The 26,657-nt window shown below is 48.0% G+C and overlaps 1 protein-coding gene across 4 annotated transcripts in view; it reads right to left on the bottom strand.

Annotated features, from left to right (window-relative positions):
- tmem45b (transmembrane protein 45B) overlaps positions 1–26,351 on the bottom strand; it is a 33,708-nt gene extending 7,357 nt beyond the window's left edge. Inside the window, exons 1-6 of one of the 4 annotated variants that reach the window (XM_067970784.1) lie at positions 26,201–26,351; positions 24,352–24,492; positions 19,548–19,757; positions 12,092–12,304; positions 7,034–7,218; positions 5,846–5,991 (exon numbers count right to left, since the gene is read on the bottom strand). In XM_067970784.1, the coding sequence (XP_067826885.1) occupies positions 5,846–5,991; positions 7,034–7,218; positions 12,092–12,304; positions 19,548–19,737 (734 nt within the window). In that variant the 5' untranslated portion in view covers positions 19,738–19,757; positions 24,352–24,492; positions 26,201–26,351. Of the gene's footprint in view, positions 1–5,845; positions 5,992–7,033; positions 7,219–12,091; positions 12,305–19,547; positions 19,758–24,351; positions 24,493–25,977; positions 26,065–26,200 lie in introns of those variants that run through there. The other 3 variants (XM_067970785.1, XM_067970783.1, XM_067970786.1) reach the window with 3 other exon arrangements.
- Positions 26,352–26,657: the final 306 nt, after the last annotated feature.

Here is a 26,657-nt window from a genome sequence, read left to right as displayed (position 1 = left end):
GAATGTTAAAGTTCTGTCACTGACGGACAGGCACTCGAGGGTATGGCTGACCTCTGGGGCCTCCTGCTCTCCATCTGTGAGGACCACTATTTGTTGTGGCCCCCCTCCCAGTCCTCGCCCTCTCGCGTGCATTCTGGGCTCTCTTCTCCTAGAAGGGGAGAAAGTACAGATGTGTGAGTGAGTGATGTTGAAGTGACCAACCGACGAATGCATTGGTTTGGGTGAGGCTGACCATGAAAGAGATGCATCAGAGGGTGAATATGAGACAGAGCCATGACATTGTATGAGGATTGGGGTGAGTGGTAGTGATGGGGTGAGTACTGGGGAGGTGAGGAAGTGCTGAAGAAATACAAGTAAGTTGAGGATGAGCTTTGAGTGGGTGTGAGGAGTGATGTGATAGAGTAGTGTGGGCAGTGCAGAATGAGTTGGGGGGTGGGGGCGGTGATGTGGAAGACGGAATATAGGAGAATCAGTAAGTGTACTCACTTTGGCTGACCTGGTTAGGTCATTGAAGCGCTTCCTGCACTGGATCCAGGTGCGGGAGATGTTGCTGCTGCTGGTGACCTCCTCTGCCACCTCGACCCAGGCCTTCTTGGTGGCAGAGGCAGGCCACTTCCTCCCATCCGCCAGGTAAAAGATGTTCCTCCTTCTCACCCCATCCTTGGAGCAGCCTTTCCCCTCTGCTGCTCCATTGTGATTTCTGGATCTTTCCTGCAGCAAAAGCCTTTGGAGGACTGCCCCTTTAAATAGAGCTCCTCCAGCTGACAGCCTGTGATGCGGGTGCGCAGTCCGCCCACTGTGCAGCTCTCCGACGGCAAACCCGGAAGTCCCGTTAGGTGGCACCAATTCACTTGCGATCGCGTGGGGAACGGACAGATTTTATTTGTCGGGTTTTACCCATACGCCAATTCCCCCCCCGCTGCTATCCCGCCTCCATTCTAAAATCAGGGCCTCTGTGTCCTCCTCACAGCTTACTTTCCCACCTATCTTTGTATTGTCAGCAAACTTGGATACATTACACTCAGTCCCTTCATCTAAGTCATTAATATAGATTGTAAATATCTGAGGCCCAAGCACTGATCCTTGCAGCACCCCATTAGTTACAACCTGCCAACCTGAAAATGACCAGTTTATTCCTACTCTCTGTTTTCTGTCCATTAACCAATCCTCTATCCATGCTAATATATTATACCAACCCCATGAGCCCTTATCTTGTGTAACAACCTTTTATGTGGCACCTTATCGAATGCCTTTTGAAAATCCAAATATTGTACATCCACTGGTTCCCCTTTATCTACCCTGCTAATTACATCCTCAAAAAACTCTAATAGATTTGTCGAACATGATTTCCCTTTCATAAAACCGTGTTGACTTTGCCTAATCATATTATGATTTTCTAAGTGCCCTATTGCCACTTCCTTAAGAATAGATTCCAGAATTTTCCTGACGACTGATGTCAGGCTGACTGGCCTGTGGTTCCCTGTGTGTTCTCTCCCTCCTTTCTTGAATAGCGGGCTTACATTTGCTACCTTCCAATCCACTGGGACAGTGTCAGATTCTAGAGAATTTAGGAAGATTAAAACCAATGCATCCACTATCTCTGCAGCCACCTCTGTTCCCTCCCTTCCCCTCGCCCACCAAGCCAAACTTCCCCTACGGTCCCCCCCTGCCCTAGCCCTGAACTCACATCTTTCTCCTGTTTCTCTCTTATCTCCCCTCATGCCGTCTCCGAGCTCGTCTTGACAATGAGACAAATGTGAGGTTTATAATACAGTAGAGAACCAGGCTGAATACAGAAAGTACAGAGGAGATCTAAAAAAGGGAATAAGAGGGGGCAAAGAGAGAGTCTGAGAATAGATTAGCTGCTAACATAAAAGGCTAGTCAAAGGAAGGGTGGGGCCGATAAGAGACAAAAAAAAGAGATCTTCTTGGGGAGGCAGAGGGCCTGGCTGAGGTACTAAATGAATAATTCACATCGGTCTTCAGTAGAGAAGAGGATGCTGCCAGTGTAGCAGTGAAGGAGGAGGTAGCAGTGATATTGGATAGGATAAAAATAGATAAAGAGGAGGGACTTAAAAGATTAGCAGCACTCAAAGTAGAAAAGTCACCTGGTCCAGATGGGATGCATCCTCGGTTACAGAAGGAAGTAAGGGTGGAAATTGCGGAGGCTCTGGCCACAATCCTCCAATCCTCCTTAGATGTGGGGACGGTGCCAGAGGACTGGAGGATTGCAAATGTTACACCCTGTTCAAAAAAGGGGAGAGGAATAAACCCGACAATTACAGGCCAGTCAGCCTAACGTCGGTGGTGGAGAAACTTTTAGAGACAATAATCGGGACAAAATTAATTGGCACTTGGAAAAGTCTGGGTTAATAAATGAAAGTCAGCACGGATTTGTTAAAGGAAAATCGTGTTTGACTAACTTGATCGAGTTCTTTAATGAAGTAACGGAGAAGGTTGATGAGGGTAGTGCGGTTGATATTGTGTATATGGACTTTCAAAAGACATTTGATAAATTACCACACAACAGACTTATTAGCAAAATTAAAGCCCATGGGATTAAAGGGACAGTGACAGCATGGATACAAAATTGCCTAAGGGACAGAAAGCAGAGAGTAGTGGTGAACGGTTGTTTTTCAGACTGGAGGGAAGTATACAGTGGTGTTCCCCAGGGATCAGTATTAGGACCACTGCTCTTTGTGATATATATTAATGACCTGGACTTGGGTATAGAGGGTATAATTTCAAAGTTTTCAGATGACACAAAACTCGGAAATGTAGTAAACAATGTGGAGGATAGTAACAGACTTCAGAAGGACATAGACAGACTGGTGAAATGGGCAGACACATGGCAGATGAAATTTAATGCAGAGAAATGTGAAGTGAGGCATTTTGGTACGAAGAACGAGGAGAGGCAATATAAACTAAATGGTACAATTTTAAAGGGGGTGCAGGAACAGAGAGACCTGGGGGTGTATGTAGACAAATCTTTGAAGGTGGCAGGACAAGTTGAGAAGGCTGTTAAAAAAACATACGGGATCATGGGCTTTATTAATAGAGGCTTAGAGTACAAAAGCAAAGAAGTTATGCTAAACCTTTATAAAACACTGGTTAGGCCTCAGCTGGAGTATTGTGTTCAATTCTGGGCACCGCACTTTAGGAAGGATGTCAAGGCCTTGGAGAGGGTGCAGAGGAGATTTACTAGAATGGTTCCAGGGATGAGGGACTTCAGTTATGTGGAGATACTGGAGAATCTGGGATTGTTCTCCTTAGAGCAGAGAAGGTTAAGGGGAGATTTGATAGAGATGTTCAAAATTATAAGGAGTTTTGATAGAGCAAATAGGGAGAAACTGTTTCCACTGGCCAGTGGGTTGGTAACCAGAGGACACAGATTTAAAATAATTGGCAAAAGAACTAGAGGGGAAATGAGGAGAATTTTTTTCTCACAGAGGGTTGTTAAGATCTGGAACACACTCCCTGAAAGGGCGGTGGAAGCAGATTCCATCGGAACTTTCAAAAGACAATTGGACATGAACTTGAAGAGGATTAATTTGCAGGGTTATGGGATAAAGCTGGGGTGTGGGAATAAATTGGAGAGCTCTTTCAAAGAGCCAGCGCAGGCATGATGGGCCGAATGGCCTCCTTCTTGCTGTAAGATCCTATGATTCGGTGATTCTAGACTGGACTACTCCAATGCTCTCTTGACCAGCCTCCCATCTTCCAGCCTCCATAAACGTGAGCTCATCTAAAACTCTGCTGCCCGTATCCTAACTCGCACTAAGTCCCGTTCACCCATCACCCCTGTGCTCACTGATCTACATTGGCTCCCGGTCCGGGAACGCCTCGATTTTAAAATTCTCATCCTTGTTTTCAAATCCCTCCATGGCCTCGCCCCTCCCTATCTCTGTAACCTCCCTCCAGCCCGACAACCCTCCGAGATCTCTGCGCTCCTCCAATTCTGGCCTCTTGCACATCCCTGATTTTAATCGCTCCACCATTGGCGGCCGTGCCTTCAGCTGCCGAGGCCCACGCTCTGGAATTTCCTCCCTAAACCTCTCCACCTCTCCACCTCTCTCTCATCCTTTAAGACTCTCCTTAAAACCTACCTCTTTGACCAAGCTTTTGGTCACCTGTCCTAATATCTCCTTATGTGGCTCGGTGTCAAATTTTGTTTGACAATCACTCTTGTGAAGCGCCTTGGGACGTTTTACTATGTCAAAGGCAAGTTTAAATGCAAGTTGTTATTGTTGTTGTTCTTGAACTGAGGACTATTTGACCATGGGACCCTTCACCACAGGTGGCTGTTGAGGCAGAGACCGAAACTTCATTTTAAAGGGAATGGGATAAATATTTGAAAAGGAAGAATATTAAAGGTTTTGGGGGAATGGGGTTACAGGAGAGAGCACACAGGCCCAGGGGGCCGAGTGGCCTCCTCCTGTGCTTTAATTTCTATAATTGTATAAAAACTCCTTTATTGAGACTGAGCCCAGGCAGTGGTTTAGAAATGTTGGTGCTGAGTTGATTTTAGGCCCTCTGAGAAGTGCCCCAAACACTCAGCCCGCTGCCCTTTGTGCGATCGCTCGGTTTGGTTCGGGTCGGTCTGTAGCGCCCGGTCTTGACGAGTGAAATCCAAGTACAGACTGGCTCTGTCTCAGGCTCTCAATTCAGGGTTTGTCAACCTCACATGGAACTGGAGTCCAAGGAGATAAAGAGAGAGATCGGGCCTGTTAAAAGTAGCATTGAGTGGGGAGCCTGACCGTACCTCGTGCAGTGTAAGGGATTGTGACTCTGGTTTCAGGGGGAATATCAGCAGGTTACAGGATTACTACTAGTTATAGGTAGGATACTGGGACATTATACCTATTACTACCAGTTACATATCAGTGGTTATGTGGGTAATCTGAGTGTTACTAATATTCCTATTAGTTATCGGTGCAATTTCAGTGCGTTACCATTAGTTACTGGTGGAATCAAAGTTCCTCCCACCTCTGGTTCCCCCTCTTCGAATCGCCCCCCCCACCATCAGATTCCCGTCAATTCCCCCCCTCGGTTCTGCCACCCTCGGTTCCCCCGCCCTCGGTTTCCCCTCCTCCCCCGCCCTCGGTTTCCCCTCAGTTCCCCCGCCCTCGGTTTCCCCTCAGTTCCCCCGCCCTCGGTTTCCCCTCAGTTCCCCCGCCCTCGGTTTCCCCACCCTCAATTCCCCCTCCCTCGGTTTCCCCTCTTCCTCCACCCTCGGTTTCCCCCCACCCTCGAGGGTCGCCTCCTGATTCTTGGAACTTCTCACAACAGCTGCTGGCACGAAACCAGAAGCAAAAATAGTCACTGACAGGGGACCTGACCTTTATAAGATAAATGTAATAACATTTGTAAGTCATGTGATCAGATGTCACGTGATCAGATGTGACGTGGTCAGATGTGACGTGGTCAGAATACCACGTGATCAAACCTCCAGGAATGCCTCACCTGAGTTGGCAACTCTACCTGGGTGACTGTGGCCCTGAGACACTTCGGCCCATGTAGCATTTATTGGCCATCCCTGGTTACCCTGGAGAAGGAGGTGGGCCTTCTTCTTGAACTGCTGCAGTCCGTGTGGTGAAGATTGCACTGTTAGGGAGGGAGTTCCAAGACTTTGACCCAGTGATAATGAAGGGTTGGGGAGGGTGGTGTTGGTGAGTACGGGAGTCCCATGGAGACCTTTCACTGACAAATTAAGCAGAGGACCTGACAATTCGACCCATGACCCACAACTCTCCTTTTGCTTGTTGATGCACAGACTAGAACTTGTGACCATTGCTGCTCCTCCGGTCGCTGCCCGTTATCACACAGTGCGGCACGTTAAACTCACCAGTACACCAGGGTGTAGCTGATCGCCACGATGAGCAGGGAGGCTGCGTAATGCCAGCAGAAGCACATCGTAATGAACATGATGTTCCCGTGGTCATTTTCATTCCACTCAGGCCCACCACTGGGAGGGTACAGGACAAAACCAATCTGAAAGAGATGAGGCAACTCATACAGTCAGAACAGGGGATTAAATCCATTCTCACCCAGTGACCGGGGATTAAATCCATTCTCACCCAGTGACAGGGGATTAAATCCATTCTAACCCAGTGATCGGGGATTAAATCCATTCTCACCCAGTGACCGGGAATTAAATCCATTCTCACCCAGTGACCGGGGATTAAATCCATTCTCACCCAGTGACCGGGGATTAAATCCATTCTCACCCAGTGACAGGGGATTAAATCCATTCTCACCCAGTGACCGGGGATTAAATCCATTCTCACCCAGTGACAGGGGATTAAATCCATTCTCACCCAGTGACAGGGGATTAAATCCATTCTAACCCAGTGATCGGGGATTAAATCCATTCTCACCCAGTGACCGGGAATTAAATCCATTCTCACCCAGTGACCGGGGATTAAATCCATTCTCACCCAATGACCGGGGATTAAATCCATTCTCACCCAATGACCGGGGATTAAATCCATTCTCACCCAGTGACCGGGAATTAAATCCATTCTCACCCAGTGACCGGGAATTAAATCCATTCTCACCCAGTGACCGGGGATTAAATCCATTCTCACCCAATGACCGGGGATTAAATCCATTCTAACCCAGTGACCGGGGGTTAAATCCATTCTCACCCAGTGACCGGGGATTAAATCCATTCTAACCCAGTGACCGGGGGTTAAATCCATTCTTACCCAGTGACCGGGGATTAAATCCATTCTCACCCAGTGACCGGGGGTTAAATCCATTCTCACCCAATGACCGGGGATTAAATCCATTCTCACCCAGTGACCGGGGATTAAATCCATTCTCACCCAATGACCGGGGATTAAATCCATTCTCACCCAATGACCGGGGATTAAATCCATTCTCACCCAATGACCGGGGATTAAATCCATTCTCACCCAATGACCGGGGATTAAATCCATTCTCACCCAATGACATAGAGAGCCACAGACAGACTGACAGACAGAGACACAGAGTGGGAGGGGGATGAGAGAATGTGAAAGAAGCTGCTCACTTGCCAGAACCAAGTCCCCTGCAGGATTGCCAGGCTGGTTCGGAACAGCTCCAGGACGATGTGATCCCGCAGGAAAACCTCCATCATTATGATGAAGGAGCCTCCGAACACAGCGGTGAGGAGCAGTGAGTGAATGTGTACGTCCAGGGGAGGCCGGTTATGGACGTGGAAATAAAATAGGAAACCTGCAGAAATAAAGATATATATCAGTGTTCAATCACACGCGTGATGTGTACAATCCATGATCACACGCATGATGGAGTATAATCCATCCAATCACATGCGTGATAGTGTATAATCCATGATCACATGTGTGATGTGTATAATCCATGATCACACGCGTGATGGAGTATAATCCATCCAATCACGTGCGTGATGGAGTATAATCCATCCAATCACGTGTGATGGTGTATAATCCATGATCACACGCGTGATGTGTATAATCCATGATCACACGCGTGATGGAGTATAATCCATCCAATCACGTGCGTGATGGAGTATAATCCATCCAATCACGTGTGATGGTGTATAATCCATGATCACACATGTGATGTGTATAATCCATGATCACACGCGTGATGTGTATAATCCATGATCACACGCGTGATGTGTATAATCCATGATCACACGCGTGATGTGTATAATCCATGATCACACGCGTGATGTGTATAATCCATGATCACACGCGTGATGTGTATAATCCATGATCACACGCATGATGTTTATAATCGATCCAATCACACACGTGATGGAATATAATCCATCCAATCACATGCGTGATGGTGTATAATTCATGATCACATGTGCCAGTGTATAATCCATACAATCATACACGTGATGTGTATAATCCATCCAATCACACGCGTGCTGTTGCATAATCCATCCAATCACACGCGTGCTGTTGCATAATCCATCCAATCACACGCATGCTGTTGTATATTCCATCCAATCACACGCGGGCTGTTGCATGATCCATCCAATCACACGCGTGCTGTTGTATAATCCATGATCACACGCGTGATGGGATGTAGTGTAAGGATATCACCGTTACCCAACCTGTGTGAGATGGTTTTCGGGTGACTGTCTCAGAGTCTCTGCTGCAGGTATTTCTGACAGGATTTGACTGTCCTGGTGATGGAAGCTGAGTTTCAGCACGAGGGAAATTCTCGTTGTATATTTATTTTGTGTGACTTTAGCTATAAACAGGGTGAGTAGGTTTTAAAATGAGCTTAAACTTTGTGAAGCTTTATTTTTAAAAGAATTCTTTTGTCTTTGGGCTGGGGAGCAGCCGATACACGAAACTGTCCCAAGAATGTCCGGAGAGCCCGTGGGACACGGGTGGGGGGCTGGATTTCCCTCGTGGACCCACCTCTCTGACCCCGTGATAACCCCAACCCATTATCCTGGGCGGTCCCCACTGCGGGGTCAGGGTTACAGAGATGGAGCCTGCTGCTGCCATGGAGGAAGATTCTGCTGGTGCTGCAGGGGCAGAGGGATTTAAAGGAGCTCAGATAGTCCCAAGAGGATTTTCTTTAGTCCTCATTTGAGTCAGAGGCCTGAAAAGGTCAGAGTTTGGAGAGAGAGGAGGACACTTCTAGACCTTTTCAGGAAACAGAGAGTAGGGGTTAAGGGTCGTTACTCAGGCTGGTGGAAGGTGGGAAGTGGTGTTCCCCAGGGATCAGTGCTGGGACCACTGTTGTTCACCATTTACATAAACAATTTGGACTTGGGAATCGGAAATACAATTTCAAAATTTGCAGATGACACCAAATTGGGGGAATAGTTAATACCGAGGAGGACTGCGACAAAATACAGAAAACGTTAATAAACTTGCAGAGTAGGTGTGTAAATGGCAAAAGAATTTCGATATGTGGTAAATATTAATGATTTAGATTTAGAGTAATAGAATCATAGAATTATAGAAAGGTTACAGCACAGAAGGAGGCCATTCAGCCCATCGAGTCCACGCCGGCTCTATGCAAGAAGCAATCCATCTAGTCCCACTCCCTGTAGCCCTGCAAAGCCCTACTTAAATGTGGGGGGCTTGATCAAGAAGTTTGCAGATGATAGAAAAATTGGCCGTGTGGTTGATAGTGAGGAGGAAAGCTGTAGACTGCAGGAAGATATCAATGGACTGGTCAGGTGGGCAGAAAAGTGGCAAATGGAATTCAATCCGGAGAAGTTCTGGTCACCACATTACAGGAAAGATGTGATTGCACTAGAGAGGGTACAGAGGAGATTTACGAGGATGTTGCCAGGACTGGAGAATTTTAGCTATGATGACAGATTGGATAGGCTGGGATTGTTTTCCTTGGAACAGAGGAGGCTGAGGGGTGATTTAATTGAGGTGTATAAAATTATGAGGGGCCCAGGTAGAGTGGATAGGAAGGACCTATTTCCCTTAGCAGAGAGGTCACTAACCAGGGGGCATAGATTTAAAGTGATTGGTAGAAGGATTAGAGGAGAGCTGAGGAAAAATGTTTTCACCCAGAGGGTGGTGGGGTCTGGAACTCACTGCCTGAGAGGGTGGGAGAGGCAGAAACCCTCAACTCATTTAAAAAGTACCTGGATGTGCACCTGAAGAGCCGTAACCCACAGGGCTACGGACCAAGTGCTGGAAAGTGGGATTAGGCTGGGTGGCTCGTTTCTCAGCCGGTGCGGACACGATGGGCCGAACAGCCTCCTTCTTTGCCGTAAATTTTCTATGATTCTATGAAGTGAGAGGTAATGCATTTGGGGAGGGCAAACAAGGCAAGGGAGTACACAATAAATGGGAGGATACTGAGAGGTGTAGAGGAAGTGAGGGACCTTGGAGTGCATGTCCACAGATCCCTGAAGGTAGCAGGACAGGTAGATAAGGTGTAAGAATTCTGGGAATTCCACCTTTTCCCTGAGGATGTAAAACTTTGGCCATTGACCAAAATCCTAAGATGGAAGGATAGGTGAGAGGTCACCAGACGAATCAACAACACACACAGTGGAATGTGGGAGAATTACTGCTTCAGACATGTCTCTGTTTTAATGTAAAACCTACAGCAGGTGGTCAACACTCAGCACTAATTCGAGAGGCAGTCGGCCATTGAGAGAGGCAACTGCTCCAGACATGACGGCACCGTGCCTTGGTTCTGATGCAAAACCGATCGACACCTAGGATGTGGGATGAAAAGGGAGCCTTGTGTGGCAAGTGCTCGACGATCAGAATGAATTCGAAGAACAATGACCCATTGAGAGAAACAATGGCAACATGATGAGAGACCATCAAAAGCCATCAAAGATTCTTAAGGACTTTGTAAGAACTGTTTAAACAGACATGAAGTGCCTCATTTAAAGACGAAAATGTACTGTGTAGGACTGTTTGTATCGTTATTTTCTTCGTGTTGATGGTATAATAAAACCAACATTCCAATTCAATTCAAACACCGAGTTTGTGTGTTCTCTGTGCTATTCGGCTTTGTGATCCATCACCAGGTGCGTTAGCGTAAGTCCCGTTTTCCTGAACCCCCAATCCGTGAGGTATAAGTGTTCCTTGGCTAGACCGGGGACCAGATATCTGCACCGATCAATAGGGTGAGAACAACCACAAAACACCCTACATATGTGGTTAAGAAGGCATATGGAATACTTTCCTTTATTAGCCGAGGCACAGAATATAAGAGCAGGAAGGTTATGCTGGAACTGTATAAAACACTAGTTAGGCCACAGCTTGAGTATTGTGTACAGTTCTGGTCACCACATTACAGGAAAGATGTGATTGCACTAGAGAGGGTACAGAGGAGATTTATGAGGATGTTGCCAGGACTGGAGAGTTTTAGCTATGAGAAAAGATCGGATAGGCTGGGGTTGTTTTCATTGGAACAAAGGAGGCTGAGGGGAGATTTAATTGAGGTATATAAAATTATGAGGGGACGAGATAGAGTGGATAGAGAGGACATATTTCTCTTAGCAGAGGGGTCAGTGACCAGGGGGCATAGATTTTGGTAGAAGGATTAGAGGGGAGCTGAGGAGAAATGTTTTCACCCAGAGGGTGGTGGGGGTCTGGAACTCACTGCCTGAGAGGGTGGGAGAGGCAGAAACCCTCAACTCATTTAAAAAGTACTTGGATGTGCACCTGAAGTGCTGTAACCCACAGGGCTACGGACCAAGTGCTGGAAAGTGGGATTAAGCCGGATAGCTCTTTTTCGGTCGGCACGGACACGATGGGCTGAATGTCCTCCTTCCATGCTGTAACTTTCTATGATTCTATGATTCGGAGCGGGGGGGACTGTTTTTAACTGCCCAAACCCATGGTTTCTGCCAAGTGAGGTCGGGTTAAAATCAACCCCTGGGTCTTCATCCCCGGAAGCTCTACACTGATTGGTTATTAATGTTCAGGAGAGTCACCGACAGCTCGAGGACCATGGGGTCAATTCTAACTGTTGCCACCAGGAAAGGAAAATTGGGCAGGGGGCAAGACCACCGCCGACTCTCCCTCGCCCGCTTCCTGTCCGCCGGGTACAGTTCAAATCAACCCCCTCCCTCCCATTGGCATTTTGGTGTAACAGTTAGCAGGGCATTACAAGACAGCTGTCGCAGTCTGTCTGTCTGGATGGGTCAGACTGGCTCGATGGGTCAGACTGGCTCGATGGGTCAGTCCGTCTGGATGGGTCAGTCCGTCTGGATGGGTCAGACTGGCTCGATGGGTCAGACTGGCTCGATGGGTCAGTCCGTCTGGATGGGTCAGTCCGTCTGGATGGGTCAGTCCGTCTGGATGGGTCAGACTGGCTCAATGGGTCAGTCCGTCTGGATGGGTTGGAGGCAGTTTTTACCTTTAAATTGCAGACTTGCCAAGTGTGTTTCCAGTATTATGTCACCATGGTTACACACAAAGGAGGTAATGTTGACTTTGGGTGATGATGTAAAACTGGCGATATTGAGTCAGCAAATCGCAGTCAATGGAAATCGACATGGGGAGAGGTGATTAACGGGCGGCTGAATTGATAGCGTTTGTTTTACACTGTTGCCCAAAGTCAAAATTACCCCCAAATAGTATTTGTAGAGCAGGTAACGTATACCACTCACCTTCTATAAACACCGCCAGAGAGAGCAGCAGACGGTCGAGGCCTATGGGGATCCAGGATGAGGAGTAGGTGACGATGTCTATGATTCCAGAGATGCCAAAGAACAGGTACATGGTGCTGTGCTGCCAGTTCATCAGTTTGACCCATGATTTGCTGTCCTCGCTCATCAGATGCAGGTGGGGCCCATCAGGGACAAACTGCTCGGCTAGAATTCCTAGAGATAGACCCGGGCAGAAAGAGCAGAGCTTAACTCTCTGACATCTATCCATCAATACAGCCCTCCCAGCAAACCAGTTCAACAGAGCATCATTTTAACTGTGACCTGAGCGGGATTCCACTGTGGCATTCTGGTCAGGTGGGGGCAGGAGCTGGGGCAGAGAGGCCCAAACAAGTGAGCTTTAAACTTCCAATTTCATCCTTTGTCATGTTTTCACTATCCCCTCTGACCTTCCCCTCTGACCTTCCCCTCTCTGACCCCGAACGATCAGTCCTCAGCAAAGGCCTTAGCTTCATCCCCTTACGCTCCCACCTCAAGGAATTTGGAGCTCGACACGATACTGAGGTCTCCTTCCTTCGCCTCCGCACCCATTTCTTTGGCCAGGAGTTTCTCCCATCTTCAGAATTCTCGTTCCACCTGGACCCCTCCCTCTAACCTGTTACCCACCCATGATCTTTTCATTGGGAACTGCTGGCATGCCATTGGCCCTCTCAATTTCTCTGCTCCCCTCACTCACTCTAACCTACCTCCCTCTGAACTCGTAGCACTCCGTTCTCTCAGGTCCAACCCTGACATTGTCATTAAACCTGCTGACAAGGGCGGCCTGTTGTTCTTTAGCGAACAGATCTCTACCTTGCGGAGGCTGCACGCCAACTCTCCGACACCACCTCCTACCTCCCCCTGGACCATGACCCCACCGCCGAACATCAAACCATCGTTTCCCAGACTGTCACTGACCTCATCTCCTCTGGAGATCTTCCCCCCCAAGGTCTCAAACCTCAGAGTCCTCCAACCCCGCACAGCCCGCTTCCAAGTCCTTCCCAAGATCCACAAACAGGACTGCCCCGGGAGACCCATCGTTTCAGCCTGTTCTTGCCCCACGGAACTTATTTCCTCCTATCCTGACTCTATTTTTTCTCCCCTTGTCCAATCTCTTTCGACCAACATCCGCGACTCTTCTGTCGCCCACCGCCACTTTAACAGTTTCCAGTTCCCCGGCCCTGACCGACTCCTTTTCACCATGGACGTCCAGTCCCTCTACACCTCCATCCCACACCAGGGCGGCACGTGGGCCCTCCGCTGGTCAACCAATATCTACGATAAGCCCACCGACTCCCACAGCTACCTTGATTACACTTTCTCCCACCCCGCTTCCTGTAAGGACTCTATTCCCTTCTCCCAGTTTCTCTGTCTCCGTTGCATTTATTCTGACGATGCCACCTTCCACACCAGTGCTTCCAATATGTCTTCCTTTTTCCTCAACCGAGGATTCCCCTCCACTGTAGTTGACAGGGCCCTCGACCGTGTTCATCCTATTTCCCACACTTCTGCCCTCACCCCTTCCATTCCCTCCCAGAACCATGATAGGGTCCCCCTTGTCCTCACCTTCCACCCCACCAGCCTCCACATTCATTGTATTATCCTCCGTCATTTCCACCATCTCCAGTGTGATCCCACCACCAAACACATCTTCCCCTCCCCTCCCCTTTCAGCATTCCGAAGGGACCTCTCCCTCCGCGACACCCTGATCCACTCTTTCATCACCCCCAACACCCGCTCTCCTCCCCACGGCACCGTCCAGTGTGAGCGCAGGAGATGCAACACCTGCCCTTTCACCTCCTCCCTTCCCACTGTCCAGGGCCCCAAACTCTCCTTCTTTCAATTTACTAGACTGTATTCGCTGCTCACAATGTGGTCTCCTCTACATTGGGGAGAACAAACGCTGACTGGGTGATCACTTTGCTGAACACCATCGCTCTGTCTGCAAGTGTGACCCTGACCTGCCGGTCACTTGCCATTTTAATTCCCCGTCCCACTCCCACTCTGACCACTCTGTCCTCGGCCTCTTACACTGTTCCAATGTAAGCTCGAGGAACAGCACCTCATCTTTCGTTTAGGCACTTTACAACCATCCGGACTCAACATTGATTTCAATAACTTCAGATCATAACCACTGCTCCCATTTTTTTGGACAGCAGGTGCTGGTAATGGTTCTGCTGTTGCCATTCACAGCTCCTCTAGACCCATCTTTTGTTTCTTAACCTGTCCCATTCCCACCCTCCTTGCCTTGCACCATCATCTCTTTTATCATTTAATCACTCTTGTCCTCCGTCCTATCACAGACCTTCCCTTTTGTTCTTTTCTCCCCACTTTCCCTGGCTCTGTACTTGCTTAAAAATGGTTAAATCTTTACTTTTTCCAGTTCTGATGATAGGACTTTGACCTGAAACATTAACTCTGTTTCTTTCTCCACAGACGCTGCCTCACTTGCTGAGTATTTCCAGCATTTTCTGTTTTTATTTGAGGTTTTATACTTTCCTTGTGGGGCCAGGAGGATCAGGAGGAGAAGTGTGTGTTCACAGTGACAGGGAGTGTGTGTGTTCACCACGGTACGGTGTGTTCACAGTGACAGGGAGTGTGTGTGTTCACCACGGTACGGTGTGTTCACAGTGACAGACAGTGTGTGTGTTCACCACGGTACGGTGTGTTCACAGTGACAGACAGTGTGTGTGTTCACCACGGTACGGTGTGTTCACAGTGACAGACAGTGTGTGTGTTCACCACGGTACGGTGTGTTCACAGTGACAGACAGTGTGTGTGTTCACCACGGTACGGTGTGTTCACAGTGACAGACAGTGTGTGTGTTCACCACGGTACAGTGTGTTCACAGTGACAGACAGTGTGTGTGTTCACCACGGTACGGTGTGTTCACAGTGACAGACAGTGTGTGTGTTCACCACGGTACGGTGTGTTCACAGTGACAGACAGTGTGTGTGTTCACCACGGTACAGTGTGTTCACAGTGACAGACAGTGTGTGTGTTCACCACGGTACGGTGTGTTCACAGTGACAGACAGTGTGTGTGTTCACCACGGTACTGTGTGTTCACAGTGACAGACAGTGTGTGTGTTCACCACGGTACGGTGTGTTCACAGTGACAGACAGTGTGTGTGTTCACCACGGTACAGTGTGTTCACAGTGACAGGGAGTGTGTGTGTTCACCACGGTACAGTGTGTTCACAGTGACAGGGAATGTGTGTGTTCACCACGGTACAGTGTGTTCACAGTGACAGACAGTGTGTGTGTGTTCACCACGGTACAGTGTGTTCACAGTGACAGACAGTGTGTGTGTTCACCACGGTACAGTGTTCACAGTGACAGACAGTGTGTGTGTTCACCACGGTACGGTGTGTTCACAGTGACAGGGAGTGTGTGTGTTCACCACGGTACGGTGTGTTCACAGTGACAGACAGTGTGTGTGTTCACCACGGTACGGTGTGTTCACAGTGACAGACAGTGTGTGTGTTCACCACGGTACGGTGTGTTCACAGTGACAGACAGTGTGTGTGTTCACCACGGTACGGTGTGTTCACAGTGACAGACAGTGTGTGTGTTCACCACGGTACGGTGTGTTCACAGTGACAGACAGTGTGTGTGTTCACCACGGTACGGTGTGTTCACAGTGACAGACAGTGTGTGTGTTCACCACGGTACGGTGTGTTCACAGTGACAGACAGTGTGTGTGTTCACCACGGTACGGTGTGTTCACAGTGACAGACAGTGTGTGTGTTCACCACGGTACGGTGTGTTCACAGTGACAGACAGTGTGTGTGTTCACCACGGTACGGTGTGTTCACAGTGACAGGGAGTGTGTGTGTTCACCACGGTACGGTGTGTTCACAGTGACAGGGAGTGTGTGTGTTCACCACGGTACGGTGTGTTCACAGTGACAGGGAGTGTGTGTGTTCACCACGGTACGGTGTGTTCACAGTGACAGGGAGTGTGTGTGTTCACCACGGTACGGTGTGTTCACAGTGACAGGGAGTGTGTGTGTTCACCACGGTACGGTGTGTTCACAGTGACAGGGAGTGTGTGTGTTCACCACGGTACGGTGTGTTCACAGTGACAGGGAGTGTGCGTGTTCACCACGGTACGGTGTGTTCATCACGGTACAGTGTGTTCACAGTGACAGGGAGTGTGTGTGTTCACCACGGTACAGTGTGTTCACAGTGACAGGGAGTGTGTGTGTTCACCACGGTACAGTGTGTTCACAGTGACAGGGAGTGTGTGTGTTCACCACGGTACAGTGTGTTCACAGTGACAGGGAGTGTGTGTGTTCACCACGGTACGGTGTGTTCACAGTGACAGGGAGTGTGTGTGTTCACCACGGTACAGTGTGTTCACAGTGACAGGGAGTGTGTGTGTTCACCACGGTACGGTGTGTTCACAGTGACAGGGAGTGTGTGTGTTCACCACGGTACAGTGTGTTCACAGTGACAGGGAGTGTGTGTGTTCACCACGGTACGGTGTGTTCACAGTGACAGGGAGTGTGTGTGTTCACCACGGTACAGTGTGTTCACAGTGGCAGACAGTGTGTGTGTTCACCACGGTACGGTGTGTTCACAGTGACAGGGAGTGTGTGTGTTCACCACGGTACAGTGTGTTCACAGTGGCAGACAGTGTGTGTGTTCACCACGGTACAGTGTGTTCACAGTGGCAGACAGTGTGTGTGTTCACCATGGTACAGTGTGTTCACAGTGGCAGACAGTGTGTGTGTTCACCACGGTACGGTGTGTTCACCATGGTACGGTGTGTTCACAGTGGCAGACAGTGTGTGTTTTCACCACGGTACGGTGTGTTCACAGTGGCAGTGTGTGTGTTCACCACGGTACGGTGTGTTCACAGTGACAGACAGTGTGTGTGTTCACCACGGTACGGTGTGTTCACAGTGACAGGGAGTGTGTGTGTTCACCACGGTACGGTGTGTTCACAGTGACAGACAGTGTGTGTGTTCACCACGGTACGGTGTGTTCACAGTGACAGGCAGTGTGTGTGTTCACCACGGTACGGTGTGTTCACAGTGACAGGGAGTGTGTGTGTTCACCACGGTACGGTGTGTTCATCACGGTACAGTGTGTTCACAGTGACAGGGAGTGTGTGTGTTCACCACGGTACAGTGTGTTCACAGTGACAGGGAGTGTGTGTGTTCACCACGGTACAGTGTGTTCACAGTGACAGGGAGTGTGTGTGTTCACCACGGTACAGTGTGTTCACAGTGACAGGGAGTGTGCGTGTACACCACGGTACAGTGTGTTCACAGTGACAGGGAGTGTGCGTGTTCACCACGGTTCGGTGTGTTCACAGTGACAGGGAGTGTGTGTGTTCACCACGGTACGGTGTGTTCACAGTGACAGGGAGTGTGTGTGTTCACCACGGTACGGTGTGTTCACAGTGACAGGGAGTGTGTGTGTTCACCACGGTACAGTGTGTTCACAGTGGCAGACAGTGTGTGTGTTCACCACGGTACAGTGTGTTCACAGTGACAGACAGTGTGTGTGTTCACCACGGTACGGTGTGTTCACAGTGACAGACAGTGTGTGTGTTCACCACGGTACGGTGTGTTCACAGTGACAGACAGTGTGTGTGTTCACCACGGTACGGTGTGTTCACAGTGACAGGGAGTGTGTGTGTTCACCACGGTATAGTGTGTTCACAGTGACGAGAGTGTGTGTGTTCACCACGGTACAGTGTGTTCACAGTGGCAGACAGTGTGTGTGTTCACCACGGTACGGTGTGTTCACAGTGACAGGGAGTGTGTGTGTTCACCACGGTACAGTGTGTTCACAGTGGCAGACAGTGTGTGTGTTCACCACGGTACAGTGTGTTCACAGTGGCAGACAGTGTGTGTGTTCACCACGGTACAGTGTGTTCACAGTGGCAGACAGTGTGTGTGTTCACCACGGTACGGTGTGTTCACCATGGTACGGTGTGTTCACAGTGGCAGACAGTGTGTGTGTTCACCACGGTACGGTGTGTTCACAGTGGCAGACAGTGTGTGTGTTCAGCACGGTACGGTGTGTTCACCACGGTACAGTGTGTTCAGAGTGACGAGAGTGTGTGTGTTCACCACCATACAGTGTGTTCACAGTGACAGGGAGTGTGTGTGTTCACCACCGTACGGTGTGTTCACAGTGACACGGAGTGTGTGTGTTCACCACCATACAGTGTGTTCACAGTGACACGGAGTGTGTGTGTTCACCACCGTACGGTGTGTTCACAGTGACACGGAGTGTGCATGTTCACCACCATACAGTGTGTTCACAGTGACACGGAGTGTGTGTGTTCACCACCGTACGGTGTGTTCACAGTGACAGGGAGTGTGCGTGTTCACCACCATACAGTGTGTTCACAGTGACACGGAGTGTGCATGTTCACCACCTTACGGTGTGTTCACAGTGACAGGGAGTGTGCGTGTTCACCACCATACAGTGTGTTCACAGTGACACGGAGTGTGCATGTTCACCACCTTACGGTGTGTTCACAGTGACAGGGAGTGTGCGTGTTCACCACCATACAGTGTGTTCACAGTGACAGGGAGTGTGTGTGTTCACCACCGTTGGGTGTGTTCACAGTGACACGGAGTATGCGTGTTCACCACCATACAGTGTGTTCACAGTGACAGGGAGTGTGCGTGTTCACCACCATACAGTGTGTTCACAGTGACACGGAGTGTGCATGTTCACCACCTTACGGTGTGTTCACAGTGACAGGGAGTGTGCGTGTTCACCACCATACAGTGTGTTCACAGTGATACGGAGTGTGCATGTTCACCACCTTACGGTGTGTTCACAGTGACAGGGAGTGTGCGTGTTCACCACCATACAGTGTGTTCACAGTGACAGGGAGTGTGTGTGTTCACCACCTTACGGTGTGTTCACAGTGACAGGGAGTGTGCGTGTTCACCACCATACAGTGTGTTCACAGTGACACGGAGTGTGTGTGTTCACCACCGTACGGTGTGTTCACAGTGACACAGAGTATGTGTGTTCACCACCGTACGGTGTGTTCACAGTGACAGGGAGTGTGTGTGTTCACCACCTTACGGTGTGTTCACAGTGACACGGAGTGTGTGTGTTCACCACGGTACAGTGTGTTCACAGTGACAGGGAGTGTGCGTGTTCACCACCGTACGGTGTGTTCACAGTGACAGGGAGTGTGTGTGTTCACCACCGTACGGTGTGTTCACAGTGACACAGAGTATGTGTGTTCACCACCATACAGTTTGTTCACAGTGACAGGGAGTGTGTGTGTTCACCCCCGTACGGTGTGCGGCCACTGTGACACGGTGTGTGTGGAGGGAACAGTTGCTCTGTCTCAGGGGAAATTCCCGTTTCCCCACTTTCTGATCGGTCACATCCCTCAGGATCAAACAAGTCACCTCACAGTCTCCGGGTACTCACCCACCAGTGAGAAAACGGCTTTCACTACCCCCTCAGCGAGCTCCACCCGGTTGAAGCAGAGCCTGGAGGACCTCCGGCGGCTGGACTCATTCCTCTTTGCTAAGAATTTGATAGGATACTTCACTGACCACCATAGGCCGAAAAGCAGGAAGAAGCTGCCGGGCAGGGCATGTCCTTTGAAATTCGCCATCGTTGATCGGGATTGGAACCCTGTAAAGAGAGGCTGATCATTACTCTGATCGGCTGTGCAGACATCTGGCTGCATTCCATCATTCACCATTTACAGCACGGGGTTAATTAGCATTACCACCAACAACATCGTAAAACATCCCAAAGCACTTCACAGGAGTGTAATGACACAAAATTTGACATCGAGCCACATGAGATATTAGGACAGGCTTGGTCAAAGAGGTAGGTTTTAGAAGCATCTTAAAGGAGGAGAGAGAGGTAGAGAGGTTTAGGGAGGGAATTCCAGAGCTTAGGGCCTAGGCAGCTGAAGGCACGGCCGCCAATGGTGGAGCGATTAAAATCAGGGATGTGCAAGAGGCAAGAATTGGAGGAGAGCAGAGATCTCGGAAGGTTGTAGGGCTGGAAGTTTACAGAGATAGGGAGGGGTGAGGCCATAGAGGGATGTGAACACAAGGATAAGAGTTTTAAGTTTGAGGTGTTGCTGGACCAGGAGCCAATGTAGGTCAGTGAGCACAGGGGGTGATGGGTGAACAGGACTTGGTGTGAGTTAGGACATGGGCTGCAGAGTTTTGGATTAACTCAAGTTTATGGAGGGTGGAAGATGGGAGGTCGGCCAGGAGAGCATTGGAATAGCCAAGTCTAGAGGTAACAAAGGCACGGATGAGGGTTTCAGCAGCAGATGGGCTGAGGCAGGGGCGGAGACGGACGATATTACGGAGGAGGAAGTAGGCGGTCTTGGCGATGGGGCGGGTCATAGGGTCGGAAGTTCATCTCAGGGTCAAATAGGATGGCGAGGTTGTAAACAATGTGTTTTGGCCTGACTCAGTGTGAGGGGACGGAGGTGGAGTTGATGGCTAGGGCACGGAGTTTGTTGCGGGGCTGGAGGACAATGGCTTTGATGTACAACACATGGCCACCATTGTGTCGCTCACCACTTCCAGCTGGGTGTAACTCACTATTACACAGGGCAGATAACTCTATTTTTAACCAGCGTTCTTTCCTAAAAGTGTGATCTGCTGGGATAAATATGCGGCAAAAAGGAACCAGCACTGCTTGTTTTAGTCAGTTGCCTGTCCCTTTAATTCACAATACATAAAGAGTTTGATAGCCAGCTGCACTGTCTCAGTTTCAATCAATACAAATGTTGCCTTGTACCTTCAAGCAAAGACGCTTGAGGGAGGAACAAAGACACACATTTCAAATAAAAACGTGTTGTGTGATTGGCTCAGTTTTGAGAATGACTGACAATTACATTTGAATCTTCCTTCTAGTTATGCAAAGGGGAAGAGCCTGTGACCAAAGTGTTCAACAAACTGAACTGAGCAGAGTTAGCAGAGAAAGTAGCAGTAGGTAGAGTGGTATCAATCACCATGGAACCTTCACAGAAAGAAAATGTGCTGTAGTTAGCTCCCCGAGTCAGGAAAAAATACAAGAAAGAAAAGAACTACTTGTAAAAAGAACTTGCAGTTATATAGTGTCTTTCATGACCTCAGGACATCCCAAAGCCAATCAAGCGTACACACTGTTGTAATGTAGGAAATGCAGCAGCTAATTTGCACACAATAAGGTCCCACAAACAGCAATGAGATAAATGACCAGTTTAGGGGTTATGGGGAGCGGGCAGGAAATTGGACATGAAGCTGAGTTCGGATCGGTCAATGCCCTGTGGGTGGCGGAGAGGGCCCAGGGGCTATGTGGCCGGGTCCTGCTCCGACTTCTTGTGTTCTTTAGATTTGTGGTTGGGATCAGATCAGCCATGATCTTATTGAATGGCGGAGCAGGCTCGAGGGGCCGATTGGCCTACTCCTGCTCCAATTTCTTATGTTCTTATGTTCTTATGTTCTTATAATCTGTTTTAGTGATGTTGGTTAAGGGATAAATATTGGTCAGGACATCGGGGAGAACTCCCCTGCTCGTCTTCAAATAGTGCCATGGGATCTTTTACGTCCACCTGAGAGGGCAGGCAGGGCCTCAGTTTAATGTTCCATCCTAAAGGCAGCACCTCCGACAGTGCAGCATTCCCTCAGTACTGCACTGGGTGTCAGCCTGGATTACGTGCTCAAGTCTCTGGAGTGGGACTTAAACCCACAGTCTTCTGACTCGGAGGGGAGAGTGAGACCACTGAGGCATGGCTGACACATGTGACCTTGATGGGATCTGACCAAGGTTTTATACAACTGAAGCATAACATCCTCCCTTTTGTATTGCAGCCCCCATGAGATAAAGGCTAATAGTCCATTACCCTTTTCTATTTGTCCACTAGCTTTTAGTGATGTCGCTCCTCCACAGTTCCTAGTTTCTCACCATTCAGAAAATACTCTGATCTATCGTTCTTGGATCCAAAGTGGATGACCTCACACTTCCCCACATTGAACTCCATCTGCCACCGTTTTGCCCACTGTCTATGTCCCTTTCTGCCACTGTCTATGTCCCTTTCTGCCACTGTCTATGTCCCTTTCTGCTCCCATCTGCACTGCTTACTGGGCCTCCCGACTTAGTGTCATCTGCAAACTTGTATATACAACTCTCTAATCGTTCATCCAGGTCATTGGTGAAAAGCTGAGGCCTCAGTATAGATCCTGGGGAACACCACTGTCACATCCTGCCAGTCAGAGAGCATTCCCTTTATCCCTACTCTCTGTCTCCTGCGTCCCAACCAATTACCAACCCACATCCCAAGTTTACCACCAATTCCATGCACTTTTATTTTTGCTAATAATCTCTGGTATGGAACCTTATCAAATGCTTTCTAGAAGTCCATAGAGACAATATTCATCGACATTCCCCTATCCACAACATTAGTGACCTACTCAAGAAATTCAGCTAGATTAGTCAGACCTGACCTACCCATCACAAATCCATGCCCAAGGGCTGAGTCACTCTGTACCCAATGACAGATTCTAGCGACTTCCCCACAACTGATGATACACTGACCGGTCTGTAATTTCCTGGTTTCTCTCTCCCACCCTTCTTAAATAATGGATTGACAATTGCAATTTTCCAATCCTCAAATTTGGAGAGTTTTGGAAAATCAGACCATCGCATCTACAATTTCCTCACCTACTTCTTTTAATACCTTGGGGTTGAAACCATCAGGTCCTGGAGATTTGGCCATCTTAAGTCTCATTATTTTCTCCATTACCATTTTTTTAAACTTATGCTAAATTGAATAAGTTCTTCCACTTAACTTATTTTTAGGTTCCCTTGTATCGCTGGCATTCTGTCCTCTTTCTCCACTGTGAAAACTGATGCGACATCCTCATTTAACAAGTCTGCCTTATTGTCGATTACAGTATCACCTACGTCTTTTGCTTTTTAGGGGTTCTGTATTGTACCAAATACTCCTTTGACTACTTCCCATTGTAGGTTTACCCGTTAACAATTCAACCCAGTTTACTGTGGTCAGATTATATTCTCATCCCTTCAAAGTTTGCCTCACTTAAGTTTAAAACCTTGGTTTGAGACTCTCCTTTCTCCCTCTCAAACTTAACATCAAACTCTATCATATTATGGTCACTATTTGCAAGAGGTTCCCTTACCGTCAGATTGTTAACTAATTCTGGTTAATGACTCATCACAATCTAGTGTGGCCTGTTCTTGTCAGTTCTAAAACATTTCATTCTAGAACAATGCCCTGAACACACTAGAAGTCCATTGCCTTCACTACATGAGCTGTTCTGCTTCTCCCAGTCTGTGGGAAAATTTAAATCTATTATAACCACATTGGGTTTTTTTATTTGCTCCCCTGATTTCTGTATTTATACATCCCCCCCTCCCGCAAATCAGGAGGTCTATACATAATGCTTACCGAAGTCTTGCATCCTTTGCTGTTCCTTAACTCTACCCATGTTTCCACTGCTTGATGACCCTGGCTTAAATCCCTTCTTTCCACTGCTGTAATATATTTATCAATATTGCTAATCCCCATCCTTGCTCAATCTTTTCTAACGATCCTATAGCCTGGAATATTTAGCTCCCAATCGTGCCCACCCAGCTTATAGCCAAGGTCTCTCTAATGGCTACTACATCATACCTTTTAAGCTGAGTTTATGATTGTAATTTGTTTGTTTTATCCCTTATGATGCGTGTATTTGCATACAGAACTCCTGGGTAACTGTCCCCACCGTGCCCATACATCCTGTTGGTGTTTCTCGCACACTTTTTAAATTAACACACTTTTCCTTATTTTTCATCACTCCTGCTTTATTGTTACTTCCCGTACTTTGTTCTGAACCTGGAGTATTTACATGATCTTTATCACTTTTTGTATTGTGACCTTTGCTTCCATCCCTTCTTTTTCTATTATTTCTACTCGAACTCTCCCCCACTTTATTAGTTTAAAGTCCTTTCTTTAGCCCTATTTATACTTTCAGTTGGGACCTTTGTCCCAGCCTGGTTTAGGTGCAGCCCGATCCAGTGATACAGCTCCTTCCTGTGTTCACTTGCTCGTTGTTTGTTTAAGAAAGCCAGTTAATAGTTTTAAACCTAACACGAGATCTGATGAGGAATTCCACCAAAGGCATAAGATAATTTCTAGTAGCTAAAGACATTAATTAGAAGGTTTTCCTGCTTATTATCCTAGTGAAGACTCTCGGAGGTAGATATTGGGACTCACCTCTACGTCCTGGGAGCAGAGCTCCTGGCTTGACCTTCTCAGTAACCTCTTCCCACTGGTGGTGGAGGTGTTGCCTGGAAGGCTTTCTGCCCCCTGGGGCGGGCGGGCGGACGGAGAGGATCACTGCACGTAATTCAGTCCCTATTACATCACCACACGTAAATCCAACCCTTATTACATCACCGCACATAAACCCAGTCCCCATTATATCACATGTAAATACAGCCCCCATTACATCACCGCATGCAAATTCAGTCCCCATTACATCACCACGTGCAAACTCAGTCCCCATTACATCACCACATGCAAACTCAGTCCCCATTACATCACCAAATGTCAACAGTCCCCATTACATCACCTCGTGCAAACTCAGTCCCCATTACATCACCACATGCAAACTCAGTCCCCATTACATCACCACATGCAAACTCAGTCCCCATTACATCACCAAATGTCAACAGTCCCCATTATATCACCGCATATAAACACAGATCTCATTACATCACCGCCTGTAAAACCAGGCCCCATCACAGCACTCCATGTTACCCCAGTTCCCATTACATCACTGCATTTAAACACAGTCCCCAGTACATCACTGGATATAAACACGGATCTCATTACATCACCACGTGTAAAACCAGTCCCCATTACATCACCACATGTGAACACAGTTCCCATTACATCACTGTGTGTAAACCCAGCCCCATTACATCACAACATGTAAACCCAGTCTCCATTACATTGCTGCATGTAAATACAGTCCCCATTACATCACTACACGTAAACACAGCCCCTCTTACATGACCGCAAGAAGACACAGTCCTCATTACATCACGACATGTAAACACAATCCTCATTACATCAGTGTGTGTAACACCCAGTCCCCATTACATCACCGCACGTAAACCCAGTCCCCATTATATCACTGCATGTAAACACAGTCCTCGTTAAGTCACCGCATGTAAACCCAGTCCTTATTACATGCCGCATGTAAACACGGTCCCCATTACATCACCACATGTAAATATAGTCCCTATTACATCACTGCATGTAAACCTAGTCCCCACTATCTCACTGTGTGTAAACACAGTCCCCATTACATCGCCGCCTGTAAAACCAGTCCTCATTACATCGCCGCATGTAAATACAGACCTCATTACATCACTAGATGTAAACACAGTCTCTGTTACATCACCGCTCAAAAACCCAGTCCCCATTACATCACTGCACATAAACCCAGTCTCCATTACATCACTGCCTGTAAACACAGTCCTCGTTACATCACCTCATGCATCTCCAGTGCTGAGATCAGCTAACAGCACAGACTGAGTTTGGAACTTCTGCCCCTCCTGGTCAGTATGACTCAGTCTCACTGCATTAGCCACCTGATCCATTGAAGAAACTACTATTTCATTTATAAAGTAAAACAATCTTTATCAAATAATTAAGCAACTTTTCTGCATTTTATTTTATCCTAAATCATACTTAGCATGAAAACACACACATGTGTACTCACTCACACTCACACCCCTCCCAGTGCTCACTCTCTGCTGTGTTAAGTCCTACCACTAAAAACTCAAAAGGTTTCAACTTGTTTTGAACTGAATTCTTGTTTCCTTTTCTTACCTTATTTATAACATTAAAATTAATTTCTGTTTTCCTTTACAAATCAAAACAAAAGTGCTGAAATTGAAGAACTTATTGCAGAGTCTGAGAACTTTAGTCCTTTTATTTCCTTGTTCTAAGTGGTTCATTGACCTGAGGCTCACATACCTGTGTCAGAACCTGGGCAGCTCCTGCCAGACAAACACAGACCACGATAACCTCTCACGCTAAGGGGCAAACTTACCAATGTTGTTCAGAGTTTATTGAACTGGTATTGGCTGCTCACTCCTTTCGACCTGATCACTTCCTTACACGTCCCCAGATCGTCCTGAGTTTCACAATAGCAGGTGCAAACTCTCATAGTTACACCTGTCTCCAAGACACAGATTGCTTGGTCACATCGCCACTCCCTGAACCCGGCCTGATAGGGCACTGCCACCTGTTGGACCAGGCTGCCATTACAGCACATTGCTCTTAAAGTGGAACTCCACCTAGTACAGTTATGCTCACTCATCCATAAAGGCTCCCATCATATTATTTAACTGGATCTTTAAGGAATCGGAACTTCAAGGGGTATGGGGAGAGAGCAGGAATATGGTATTGAGATAGAGGATCAGCCATGATCATATCACCTCCTGACTCCCCAAAGCTTTTCCACCATCTACAAGGCACAAGTCAGGAGTGTGATGGAATACTCTCCA

Source organism: Heptranchias perlo, chromosome 33 (assembly GCF_035084215.1).
Source record: "Heptranchias perlo isolate sHepPer1 chromosome 33, sHepPer1.hap1, whole genome shotgun sequence".
In the NCBI taxonomy this organism is placed as follows: Eukaryota; Metazoa; Chordata; class Chondrichthyes; order Hexanchiformes; family Hexanchidae; genus Heptranchias; species Heptranchias perlo.
Note: the sequence above shows the minus strand (reverse complement) of the source record. Positions and strands in the feature narration are given on the sequence as shown.